The 13,644-nt window shown below is 43.3% G+C and overlaps 1 protein-coding gene across 15 annotated transcripts in view; it reads left to right on the top strand.

The window, feature by feature from the left end:
* Positions 1 to 13,644, top strand: part of TANC1 (tetratricopeptide repeat, ankyrin repeat and coiled-coil containing 1) — a 239,589-nt gene that overhangs the window by 163,253 nt on the left and 62,692 nt on the right. For 9 of the 15 annotated variants that reach the window (XM_058694414.1, XM_058694453.1, XM_058694482.1 and 6 more), the window contains one exon: positions 11,519 to 11,782. The exons of 5 other annotated variants lie outside the window; for them this stretch is intronic. In XM_058694414.1, the coding sequence (XP_058550397.1) occupies positions 11,519 to 11,782 (264 nt within the window). Of the gene's footprint in view, positions 1 to 5,436; positions 5,624 to 11,518; positions 11,783 to 13,644 lie in introns of those variants that run through there. One more of the 15 variants, XM_058694514.1, reaches the window with a different exon arrangement.

The following is a 13,644-nucleotide window of genomic DNA, read 5'->3' as shown; positions in this document are numbered from 1 at the left end:
TTACCTTCCTTCAGAAGAGGAGTTGGTCAGTGCTACAGTTTTTTGGGATAACCTTTCTCTTTTCATGAAATGATCTGCCTTTGGCCTTACATGCCTCTAATTATAACCAAGCCAGTTTCTTGTTTTGACAGAAGCTTTTTCAGTGACAGAAAATGACCTTCATTCATTTATTCATTCCTCCTGCTCTCTGTCTCTCTCTCTTGTTGAGATACAGTGCTGCAATTTTAAAAGTGTTCTATTTTTTGTTTTTTTATTTTGGGGGTGGGGGGTCATGCACATGTGGGCAGGAGAGGGAGCAGAAAGAGAAGGAGAGAAAGAATCCCAAGCAGTCTCCATGCCCAACTCAGAGCCCAGCACACAGGGCTCGATCCCAGGACTGTTAGATCATGACTTGAGCTGAAATCAAGAGTTGGACACTCTGTTGACTGAGCCACCCAGGTGCCCCTAAAAGTGTTGTAAAGAGTGGAAAGAAAAGTTGCTGGTTTTGTTTTCTGTCGTGTCATTGGGAGATTGAGCTGCAGGAATACCAAGGCTCTTAATTAGTACTTGCAAAAGTACAGTTCTATCCAATCCCAGACTGGTTAGACCTCCTATCATATGCTCTCCATAGCACCTCAGTATTTTCCTTTAGTTTACTTGTTCTGGTTTTGTTGTTTATTTTTGTCTCCATATGGATGGAGAGCGGTCCTCATTTATGTTATCCCGGCTGTCTGCTGGGCTCCTAGCATGGTGTTGGGAATGAGAATTTAAGGAAGAATTGTTGCCACTATCAAGTTGCATCAAAGGAAGGAATGTTTAATTGGTTTTGAAAGAAGCTATGCAGTATTCCCATTCCAAGTTGGCATTGTCACATCTTTTAATGTTTGTCTTGTCGTTAAAGTTAAATGACACATTTCATGTCACTGAGGCTGTCCTTCATTCCTTGGCTCCAGTCAGACACGTTCCCTTAACTCATTTTTGCATGAAAAATGGTGACCATTGAGATGAAGTGTTAGTCATTAGGCAGTGTACATCCATTTTTCACAGAAGACCCCCAGCTTTGGAAATTGTGCTTCTTACTGCCTTAGCTGATCTTCTGCAGGGAGTGAGGACTATAGGCGGCTGAGAGGGAAACACTGCTGGGGACAATGTTCCTCTGTTCACTCTCCTTCCATGACCTGCAGAACTAGAACCTGTTGCCAAGGGATATAGGAGAGGGTGTGGTAGGGAGGAGAAGGGGGGAAAAAAGCAAGTATTTCCTCTCTAGGCAGACTAGCCACACCTCTTTGAAGAGGCAGGATTGGTGGGGCCAGAGGAGGCAGAGTGCTTCCTTTTGAATCAATTCAGGGTATGCAGGTTTCATGGCCTCATCACAGAGCAGGGATCTGTGACTCAGTTGTGGTTTTGTGATTGCTGGGGGTGGCGTGTGTGCTTTATCTACCTGAGGAGCATGACTGTTTTTATAAGGTGTAGCCTGGGAACAGCAGCCTTTAGGCATCTTAAGTGTTCAACAGAGTAAAATATTCAAGAACACAGTGATCTGAATGGGTAATGATGAAGGTGAGCTACCTTGGCTTCCTGCTTTGGAAGGCCTGGCAGCTGCTTGTCATGGGCTGGTTGGGATCCCTGTTCTAAAGTTCCATAGGCCCTGGAGAGAGCAGGGAGGAAATTTCCATTTAATTTTCCACTTTAAATTGTTTAAGATTTGTCAGCCCGTGCACACAGTTGCTGTGGGATTGTGTAGTTTAAGGTAGCTGCAGGCGCCCATATGGAGCTCAGAATTGTATGCACAGTATTAGCACAGTTTATATAGGGCACTTAGGGGAAATTTCAAATAGTTTTAACCCATCCTTAGAAATTCCTGGCCCTCCTCTTACTATGTAAGCTGATTTCCATCTTGCCGATTATACTTAATCTACATGTTTTTGCTCAGCAGATGCCATGAAGGGAAGGTTCCGTTCCCACATGCTCAGACAGCCTTGTGAGGGCTGCCGTGGGGTGTCCTACTTCTGCTTCTGCTGGTTTTGACATGTTGCAGGTGAAGAGAAGTTTCTTTTTGGGAACAGCTTAGTGGGGGAGAGGGCAGAATAATGACCATTAGGAGAATTTCTTGGACCTCTTCCAATCCTTCTGTGTGGAGGTCAGAGGGTAGCAGATCCTCTGCCCTCTGTTCCAGCTTTATTGTGTCCTACAGAGGGGAGTCTCACTTCACTCTACTTTGACGAGGTCCAAGTTCTTATGATGTTCTTTTTTTTTTTTTTAATTTTTTTAATCTTTATTATTTATTTTTGAGAAAGAGAGGGAGAGAGAGAATGAGCAGGGGAGGGGCAGAGAGAGAGGGAGACACAGGATCTGAAGCAGGCTCCAGGCTCCGAGCTGGTAGCACAAAGCCTGACGTGGGGCTCGCACCCATGAACCGTAAGATCATGACCTGAGCAGAAGTCAGATGCTTAACCGACTGAGCCACCCAGGTGCCCCGCGTTCTTATGATGTTCTTTAGAAGTTTTTAGAAGTATCATAATTCTGTCATGCACAAATCCTGTCTCTGACAGCTGGATGGGGAGTAACTGATTTCCCTACAAACATACATTTTTTAAAGTAAAATTTCCTACTCTGTAGATAGTAAAATCATTAGCATTACCTAGAAATTAGTGTCTGATTTTTCAAATTTGCAGTGTGAAGACCTTCTAAATATGAAACTCTACTCAATCAGAATAAGATAGCTTTTTAATAACTTGCTTTAAAGGGAAAACTCTGTAAAGAAGTGGCTTTTAAAGGGATTTCTTCCGTGCCTGAGAAAACATTTTTTCTTAGTGACACTCCTTTGAATAAACTTGCTTCCACTGTTAACAAATGGAACTTGCAAACTGTGTTAATTTCAGCTGAGAAAAAAATTAAGTAGGTGTATTCACCGGAATGCGTGTGAATACCAGTTTGATTATTTTTTATTTTTTATTTTTTTTAACAAGCACTGTTTGATTTAAACATACTGTTTAGTTTTTGTCTGTGCCCACATCATGATCAGTATTGTGTGTGTGTGTGTGTGTGTGTGTGTGTGTGTGTGTGTATTTCAAGAAAATAGGTTATTTCTCTCTTTAGGAAGAAAGTGAATGCATATTGGATGAGGAGAAACAAAACCCAGCTTTCCTATCACGATTTAAAAACAAAATAATAATCCTTCCTATGCGTTAATAATAGATGTGCCCAGGAGAAGGACTTATAGGTAGTAATTAGAAAAATTCTGGCTGAGTAAGAGGCCATTAAAAGTTAGTCATCTGGGGGCGCCTGGGTGGCGCAGTCGGTTAAGCGTCCGACTTCAGCCAGGTCACGATCTCGCGGTCCGTGAGTTCGAGCCCCGCGTCGGGCTCTGGGCTGATGGCTCGGAGCCTGGAGCCTGTTTCCGATTCTGTGTCTCCCTCTCTCTCTGCCCCTCCCCCGTTCATGCTCTGTCTCTCTCTGTCCCAAAAATAAATAAAAAACGTTGAAAAAAAAAAATTTAAAAAAAAAAAGTTAGTCATCTGGGGGCGCCTGGGTGGCGCAGTCGGTTAAGCGTCCGACTTCAGCCAGGTCACGATCTCGTGGTCCGTGAGTCCGAGCCCCGCGTCAGGCTCTGGGCTGATGGCTCGGAGCCTGGAGCCTGTTTCCGATTCTGTGTCTCCCTCTCTCTCTGCCCCTCCCCCGTTCATGCTCTGTCTCTCTCTGTCCCAAAAATAAATTAAAAACGTTGAAAAAAAAAAAAATTAAAAAAAAAAAAAAAAGTCATCTGTCCCTTCCAGGCCCTTCTTCTGCTGTCTCCTTGTACCTGCTGACATTTATAGTCTCCGAATTACTTTCGTAGTATCCCAGATCTGTTTCCTGTTGAGAGTTGGTATTAGGACAGCTCCATGAAGGAGGAGGGTTATTCTGAGTGGACCGCATCCACATCTCCCCCACTGGGCATGTGTCCCACACAGAGCAGGTGTGTTGTTCACCTGCCCAGCTTCCCAACACCTGAGCCACCACATTCCACCAGGCCAGATAGCTTTCAAGAGATTAAGTGCTCAGAATATGAAAAGGGTAAAGAATTTAGGCTCTTCCTGCTGCCTTTCCCCGTTCTCTGGCGGGGAGGTGTGGTGCAGCTTGTTTTTGCTCTTTCTCCCTTTGAAGCTAGAAGGCAGGTGTAAATTTAGGCAGGGGCATACCTTCACAGAAACATTTCTTTTGCATACGTGCTTGCAAGAAATACTGGGTACTTGATTAGTATCCTGCTGGTGCTTGCTAGAGTTTGATAATATTTGTTTTCTGCCCAGTAGCTTAGTATATTTAAAAAAAAAAGTTTCTCGTGGGCTTTTATCTTCCTGTGACTCGACTCCCTCCTAGGCTTGTAAAATGAGAGTGATTCCAGAGGTAGCTAGAGACCTTTTGTTCCTTTCATTTCCTGGACTTTGTGTCCCAAGGGAGATGATCATATGCATAGAGAGGCCTACAAAGAGGAACTAATTGTATTTTATTTTCATTTTAACCTGTTGTAAATCCTGCCCTTTTGATTTTATGCTAATACTGCTTTGTTGCCACCTGTATTGCCCTGCTTGCTACTAAATTGAAATGCTTTGAAATTGATTTGGTAATAACTATTTAGAGTGTTTGAGATCTGTGTTAATATTCATTTTGCTACATTGCCTGCAATTTAAAAAATCATGCTTAATTATAGAAGCTTTTTCTTTTTAATCTCCTGGGTGAAGGAGGAAAATTTGCCTTTACATGTATAATTTGGTAATATACTTAATGTGGGAAAGAAATCCTTCGTGATGATTCGAGGCAGCAGAATGCCTGCCGTAGTACTTGTATTCACAGTGTAGTTGGATTCTTCAGGCTGTTCTGTTGGTGTAGCAAGCATTTATTGGCACCTACTGTGTACCAGCAGCACGTTTCTTCAGCATTGTTACAATAAAGCCCAGGTACAGTATCTGTTTCCAAACTTGTCCACCTGTGGAACCAAAGAGTGGTCTTCCGCCCTTGGAGACCTGGGCAAGTTATCAATTACTGGAAACAGGGTTTAAAACATGGCAGTGACACCTCTTGATGGAAGATGTATGCTGTAGGTGCGTAATAATAGCAACTACTGGTGGTGCCTTGTGCTCTTTTCTGGAAGAGTCCACAATTCTGGGGAGTCACTGGACTATGTCAGAAGCTCCAGTGTCTGTGCCTTCAGTATGCAGGTTAGGTGAAGCTTTACCTAAGCATGGCATTGGGTGTTATCACTAGAAAACTTCATGGTGTTTAAATCCACAGGCTTTTCTCTGGAGTCTGTTACCTGCTGTGTCAGACTGTGTTTAGGCAGTGTGGCCTGTCCTCCACTCTGCCAGTGCCCTGTGCCCACTGATCCTTTAGGTGTTTCCACAGTCTAAGGGACTTCACAAATACAGCTGTGAACCATGGCTTGGGTCCTTGGCCTTCTTGCGTGTCATAACAGAGCATGCCTTGCACAATGCCATGAGCACTGAGCTGGAGATTTGGTACAGAGATCTGTCTGCCACAAGCCAAAGCATAGTGCTGGTGTGCAAATCCAGAAGGGGAGCAGGGCTCTGCAGTGCTTTATACAGGCCAAGCCATTGTCCATCGGAAGTTGTGGAAGGAGAAGCCAGAAAGTCCCTGAGAGCCAAAGGTAACTCAGGCCACCTTCCCTGTGGCATTCCAGGCAAGGACGAGTTAGGTTGAGTGCCTTCCTTGGAGTCCTCTCCTTGCTGGGCTGAGGGAGGTAAAAGCAGTCACTCCAGGTGAGCTGCCTCTGTTCGCTGTGTGGTTGGTTACTTTGCAGGTGGGGCTGAGGGAGAAGCGCAGTCTGGTGTTTCTGGTCCGAAGGTTTCAGGCAGGCTGGTTTCATCCATGCAATCCTTCCCTTTGTCACCTGGGGAGATGCAAAATACGGCACAGCAGCCTCAAACTGTGTAAGGTGTTGGGGGTGAGCGAGGGAAGAAGCGAATCCTGTCAGGCCAGGAGGACCAGGGCGTTGGGCACCGTGTGCTTCCTCGACTCTTCTCTCTGCCCTTCACCCAGTCTCATTTAGACTCGGGTTTCTCTTTCCAAAGTTGTTAGTGATCTTTATGCTGGCAGGTCAAAGGAAGTGGTGTATCTATAGTATAGCTGGGATTTTCTTTTTTCATTCCTGTCTCCCACTTTTCTAAGCAACCATTATGTCTTTTTCTTGTTTGATCTTTAATTCATTGGTCGAGCGTTTTAACTTTTAAACTTTGTGTCAATCATCATACTGAATATAGGAGTTGAAAATGTTTCTTTGTTTTTTCAATGCTACTCTATTTTCAGTTGTGTAGGGAGGAAAACATTCTTGGGTATTCATGATATGTGAGGCACTTTACATACATGTCCTTATATCTGATTTTGTCCACAACCCAAGGAAGGACAAAGGACTCTGTTTATAGAGCCCTGGCTTTGAAAATTGGAGAACACAAGACCGTCTGTGGAGTGCTTGAAACAAATGTCAATTTGTGGGCTTTTTAAAAAGTCTCTTCAAAATATATTTTGTGGTGTATGATTGTATTAGAATAAATTAGGGTGATGCATGTACATAATTTGTAAATACATGGGTTTGGGATACATGCTCTAGTTTTTCTGATAGTGTGGCATGATCAGAACGGCGTGGGGCACCATGACAAGGCTTCAGGCTGTATGCAGCCTTCCTGCCTGTAGGACTGTTAGGAGTATTCAGTGAGTTGACATATGATAAGGTCTTAGAACCCATACATGGTAAGCACTATTATATTTCTGTTAGCCACTGCTGTTATTTCCTGAGGCTGCTTTATACTTAATCCCTCCCCAGTGGATTTGAAATGCTTACAAATAGACATTTAGTAAAATAAGATTTTTTTTCCCCATGATGATATGAGCTGAGGAAAGAAAATAAAAGCAAGTGAAAGAGCGCAAGGGAGGGAAGGGGGGGGGGGATGAATGAAGGGGGATGGGAGATACAGGTTTCTATTTAAGGACTGAATAAGTCATGAGGATGAAAGGCACAGCACAGAGAATATAGGCAATCGTATTGTAGCATATGGAGACACATGGTAGCCATGCTTCCTTGCAGCGAGCACAACATAATACAGAGTTGTTGAATTGCTTCCTTGTACACCTGAAACTAATGTAACATTGTGTGTCAACTATACTTAAATTTAAAAAAATAAAAATGCAAAACAAGGGTGAGGTCAGGAGTCAGGTTCATAAGACTTGATTCGTTTTGCTTCTCAGTGGGCAGAAAGGTTTAGGATTCCTAGCAGCCTGTACCAAGAGACACAGTCAGATACCTAATTATGATGTCTGTAAGGTAAAGACAAAAATGTGCCCATCACTAGTACTCTGCCTGGAGGTGCTTACCCCTTATGGGTCCTCGGAAGGGGAGAATTTGAACCGAAGCCCTTTGCACTTTTCACATCTTGTCTTTTCTCCACCCTCAAAGGGAGACAAATTCTGCTGTTTGGGACACTTGTTTGATATGGCCGTTAGTTCCTCAACAATTCTGGACTAATGCTATAGTCATTTTAATTTTCTTCTTATTGTTCCTTTAAACTGTAACTTAATTTAGATCCATCTGAACTACTTACTGGGCCCTGGACTTAACACTGATCTTTTAAAATTCTATTTTAAGTGTACATTCAATATATCAAAGAACCTTCAATAGGCAAAGAAAAGGGTGGGTGCAGGAAAGCTGGGAAGGGAAAGGAATACAGTTTTATTGTAGTACTTTATATAGCAAAACATTTAATGTCTCTTCCACTTCCTGGCTGCTGTGTGCCCATGACTGGCTTCTCTCCGCGAGCCCCTGCCTGAGGGCTACTGTTTTTAACAAGGCAAAGTTCATGAACTGCAAAGTACTTTTTAGCCACACACACTTAGAGAACTTTTGCTTGTTAAGAGCTGTGTAAGGCAAGGGGAGTTTCAATACATATTGTGTAGGCAGTCAGAAAGGCCGGTGTTAGACCTACCACTAACCATGTGTGTGTTTGTGTGTGAGAGAGGTGGGGGGTGGGGGGGGGAGAGGGAGAGATTAGTCTTTCCCAAGTGCATTCCATATCTGTAAAGTGGGTTGATGGTTCTTAGCCTGTCCACCCCTTCTTAAGCACTGGTGATCATGTATATGTCCTAACATGTTTTGAGTGTGCATTGAAGTCACGTAGCCCTTTGTGCTAGTAGGTTTGGTTAAAAGTGCCGTTACTACATAGGAATGAGAACACGCCGTCCCTGGTTAAAAGGCGTTTGCAAATGGTGTGCAGAGTCAGAAGTAGCACGTGTGAATCAGTGAGCAGGACCAAACCGAATTTAATACTAAATTGTGAGAAGCAAAGTCTAATCTCCTAGCTTGATAAAACTTGAGGTTTAATCATTTAACAGAATACTGTGAAGTCACTCATTTAACAGAATACTCTGTGTTGGAAGAATGGTAGAGACCCTGTCTGAATGATAATGGCCAGTCTTAATTGACAAAAGCTGGCATCTGTACGAGTTGAAGAAATAAAATGTTAGAAGTTTTGAGTTGTTAGGGAACTTGAAAGATCCAGATCTCCAGAAAATATCAAATGTCACTTAGTTTTTTTTCAGGTGGTGCTTTTTTTTTTTTTTTTTTTTTAAGTCATCATAGTGGGCATTCAGTTCCCGGTGTCCACTCTGTAAAGAGAGCTTTCCTACTATTCTTCCTTTCTAATCTTTTACTCTAATAAACTTTTGCTTGCTGCTCAAGAAAATAAGTCAAGTCATCAGAGTGAAGATGCTGCCATAGGTGTGTGTGTGTGTGTGTGTGTGTGTGTGTGTGTGTGTGTGTGTGCGCGTGCCTGTTAACATGAAAGTGCCTGATTAACTTAATAAGGCATTTGAATTTGTTAGCCTGGAAGAAAAATAGGTATTTTTGAGTAGACTGTCATTTGTTGTAAGAACCAGCTTTTCTTTCTTGGCGACCTTGTTGTTGCCCTATCCGGTGTGCTTCTTGGGTCATACAGGAAAACTGCTCTTGTTGGGCCTGGATCTGCCCCATTGTCTCTGTGTCAGGGCTTCATTGTGGGGCTACACTGTGGGGCTTCAAGCTGTGTGGGCTGCATCTGGTACTGCAACGTAGGGAGGAATACTGTGAAGGGGGCAGTCTTAGTGGGAGGACCTGTGGCTGGAGAACTTCTTGCCTGCCTGCACAGCGGAATGTGTGTCTTAGCTGAACACTATGAGGGCAGTTGGGAGAGTCTCCTACTTACAAATACATTATGAACTTACCCTCATTTTGAAATGGCAACCCCATTTTGGAATTCCCTTTTCAGCTATTCTTCCTGCAGCTGAGTGTTTTCCTCCTGCACCCACTTTCCTGCCACTCATCAGTACCTGGGCACCTGTGGCTGAACAGTGAGAATGGGACTGCCAGCCAGTCCCTGCAATCTAGGACCCCTGACCAGGTCATCCCTGTTCTGTTCTGCTGCCACTGGTGCTGTCATGGTAGCAGGAACGAGGGAAGTCCCAGTCCCTGATCACACTGCTTGTGGACTGAGTTAGGACTCAGACCTTTGGGGGTATGACTCTGATGTGTGTTGTGCTTAGGGAAAGCAAATGAGGAGAAACCTCACTCTGACTTTCTTTGTATTTTTGACCTTAAGAGTATGTGCCCCCAAATAAAGCAGCAACAAAATAAAACCAAACAAGTCACCTCCACCCCTGCTGCCCCCCTCCCCCTACCCCGTCACTGTTCCTGTAGCTTAGATATTGGGGTAGCCTGGGAACCTAACTAATTATGTCTGCAGCAAGAGCATTCTGAGTCCCAAACAGTGGGCTAACAAAGGAAGGCCTGTAACAATCACAGCTTATTAACAAGATTACAGTTAATAATAATTAATAAGCAATGATCTCACTGATAGAGTATTCCTATGAAGCATTAGCACACTTCGTGCCATATAGTAACCTGAAATAAATGTTAGTGGCTGCTGTTACGATCATCACCAGCATTTTCAGGGTGGAAAGAGTCATGCTTGCCATACTTATATGCATATGAATGGTCCATTTAAAAAAACACACAGGGCTGTGACTGATTGCAAAAGAATGGAGATACCAGTTTTAATACTGTGGATAGAATACTTGGAAATGTTGGGAATAATGACAGACACCCTGGGATGGGCCTGTCCCAAATCAGCTTAGATTTTTGTTGGAGACAGAAAATCAAGTCCTGAATCAATAACCGTAAGATTAAATGTAGCGTCTCTGAGCACAGCTGGAGGAGAAGTTTGTTCATTTGCTTGTTCATTGAGCGCTTAGTATGTGCCAGGGGCTGTGCTCTTCAGAAAAGGGAGGTAGATACTCTGAGGCTCCAGTGTGTAGGAGGGGTTTTTAAATAGGGAGACAAGCAGTGGATAATGAGTCCACACTGGAGCAGCAGGACTAAAGGACCTTTTAGAGTCGTGACAGAATGTCCTCTGTCACAGCGAGGAAATTATTTTGTCTTCTAAACCTTAAAGAGTGTTGTAAAAATAAACAAAACTCTCTCAGACCCTTTGATCCTAGATAAGCCTGTTGCAGCTCATTCACCAGCCTGCTGATAGTATGTATTGTCCGGGTTATATTGATGAAGTAATTTAATCCAGGTGGCCGAGTTCTATTGTACCACACTCTGATCTGCCACATCCCATTGAATCTCTCACTTACGGGCCTAGACTGTGTAGATCCAAACAGGAAACACAAAGGGAGCAGAGGACATGGCCCTTGTTCTCTAGGACACAAGCCAGTGTTGGGTCTGTGGTAACCTGTGCTCGCAAGGGGCTCGGGTCTTTAAATTAGAAGTGGCTATTGGTAGAAGCCATGTAGGGTGAATATTGCTGTTTTCTTACATCATGTTCCTCCTCTTTTGCCAAGATGGTTTTCCATGCTGGTTTTCTTTCTTCAAGGTTAAATTCTGTAGTCAAGCATCGCTTCCTATGCTTGTGTTTTCTGTGTGCTGGGAGGTTTTCCACTCTATGCTGCTAAAGGAGAATAAAATCATGTCATTCTTTCTGATTCATCTTGAACAGATGCTATAAAGTTTAATTCTAAGGATCAAATTCTCTGCTTGACTTTATAATTGTATTTTTGTTCTTCTAGAATCTCTCCCGCATCTTTTCTGCATTAACCACTGTATCACCATGCCCTCTGCCCCATATACAAATGTTAATTTGGAAAAAAAAATGTTTATAGGTTCAAAGGAATTTAATGAGATATGAATTCTTTTGTGAGCAATTTATCTTTGTTAAGAGGGGATATATCATCTCTAGATTACATAGGTTTACTGTTAACTCTCAGATACTTTTAGACAGCTTTTTCATTATCTTACCAGCCTTTGTTCCCTGGTAGAATGACTTAGTTTATTTCCCGTGATTAGCAACATTCTTCTAATGTACCAAAATACATTGTATGAAACATAACTTTGATAAAAATCTGTGTGGACCGGAAAAGTTTCATTGATCACGGGGAGGGCAGTATGCTTGTGTTAACTCTCAGCAGCCCCAGCTGTGCCTGGCCTCCTTCAAAGTATTTTGGTCTCTCATTTCAGCCACAATTACAAGTTCATCCGAAAATGATGACCGGAGTGGCTCCAGTTTGGAATGGAATAAGGACGGAAGCCTAAGGTTAGGGGTACAGAAAGGAGTGCTTCATGATCGCAGGGCAGATAATTGCTCCCCAGTGGCAGAAGAGGAGCCCCCTGGGTCAGCGGAGAGCGTGCTGCCCAAAACTGAAGCCTCAGTTGGAGATGGTCCAGTCCCTTATTCTCAGAGCTCCAGCTCGCTAGTAATGCCACGGCCCAACTCAGTTGCAGGTAAGGTCATGCCTCTCTCCAGAAGGGTTATCTCACTGGGTCTGAGGTGCCCCATGCTCACTCTCTCCACTTGGGAATCTGGTCCAGACACAAGCCAGATTTGTGATCGTGGGTCAGGCACTTACCTTGTCTAGGCCTCAGTTTACCCACCTGTAAACATGATAAGGCTGCCCTTAATGGTCTTTAACTGATCCTTCCACTCTGGAATTCTTTAAATCTAATATTTAGACTCTATGGCACTTCATGTATGAAGGAAGAAAGTACCAAAAATTTTGTCCTTGTTTTTGGTACTTGATGCTTGAGTGAATTTGTACCTTCTTATTATATGTGGGTAAACAGGGGTCGTTTACAGTGAGTTTGTTAATACCAACTCAAAGAATTTTGAATCCAACTTTCAAACTAATTTTTTTATAATCGAGGCTCATCATACAGATAGGAGGTCCTCTTTCTGTATCCTTCAGTTATAAGGGAGCTCACAGCTTAAACCATAAGCAGCCCAAGTGTGGCCTGTCAGTCAAGGAAATGAAAACGGGAAAGACAGGCACTCCTTAGTGGAATGGGGTCAGCTGGAACAAGAAGGGGATACAAAAGGGGTGACTGTTGCTAGTTGACAATCGGTGGTCCTCAGACAAGGAGAGCAGTTTGGGATGGGCGAAGACAGGAACTCTGCGTCCAAGCTGTCCTGCCGGCTCTGACGGTCCCGAGTTTCTAAACTCCACGCTCCTGGATTGAATTTAGAAGATGACCTTGTTGCAGTTATTCTCTGTTACCAATACAGCACTGAAAATTCCCCCTCTACTAACACTCCCAGGTTCTGTCTCCCTGCATCAAACGATTTTTCTCTACTGTTCCTTGGGGATGTGGCCAGCCAGACTGGTTGTTCTTGGGCATTCTTTTTTCGGTGGAACTCTGAAGCAGCTGATACATAAATGGCCCTAATGGAAAAGTTCTGAGGCGCAGCTCTAATTCACTTTCAAAGGAAGTAAATGGCCTTGTTCCAGAAGAGGGATTTGGCACGTCTGCCAGAGAGAAATACTGGGGAGCGTTATGCGTATTGAGTGATGGTTCTTCCGAAAGCTTTTATGCCCTCCCACCACTATCCTGCTACATACAGCAAAGTGTGTTACACCCAAGGACTTTTAGACTGCGTCTATCTACCTAGTTATGATGAACGATTCATTTATATGATCCCAGAACCTGATAGTTTTATTGACTTCAACAGAATAGCAAACTTGCATTCAATTTAATTAAGCTATTTTAAAATTAGTAAATGCATTAATACATTAATAGTGTTGGAAGCACCCCATTTAGGGTTATGTTTTCTGCCTGATGTTCTTTCATGTGATCTCCTGGCATGTGGAGTGACAGTGGGTGTGAGCTGAGTTTTTCCAGGAGACTGCGGTGATTATAGAGCAGCGCTTTCTGATTTCTGCTGTGCTTATTCATTAGCGTCTCTGTACGCACTTGAGCTAGACCTCCTGTGGAATGGGAGGGTGTTACCTCTGGGTTTGAGCCTGGCTGCCTGGCCTAATGGGTTTGCTCATTTCTTCTGTGTTGCAAATTTTATAAACTGAAAGCTTGTTTTGGAAGGAAATAAGCAAGTTCCTTACCTCATGGTACCTTTTAACAAGCAGGAGTCTGGGAGAAACTTCACTGCCTGCCTTCCTACCCCTGAAGCTGGACCTTAGTTAAGAAGTAATGACAACTCATATTAAACAAAATAATAATAATAATAATAATAATAAAAAGTAATGGCAAGACTTTTCCAGTATCATTGAAAAGAAAAGATTCAGGTCATATAGACTGTGTGTAGCACTTTGTCTAGTGATTAGAAGGCCAGCTGTTACAAACAGGGTAGTAAA

This window comes from Neofelis nebulosa, chromosome 2, assembly GCF_028018385.1.
Source record: "Neofelis nebulosa isolate mNeoNeb1 chromosome 2, mNeoNeb1.pri, whole genome shotgun sequence".
NCBI lineage: Eukaryota > Metazoa > Chordata > Mammalia > Carnivora > Felidae > Neofelis > Neofelis nebulosa.
The sequence above is the reverse complement of the archived record's forward strand: the minus strand, read 5'-3'. Positions and strand labels throughout refer to the sequence as shown.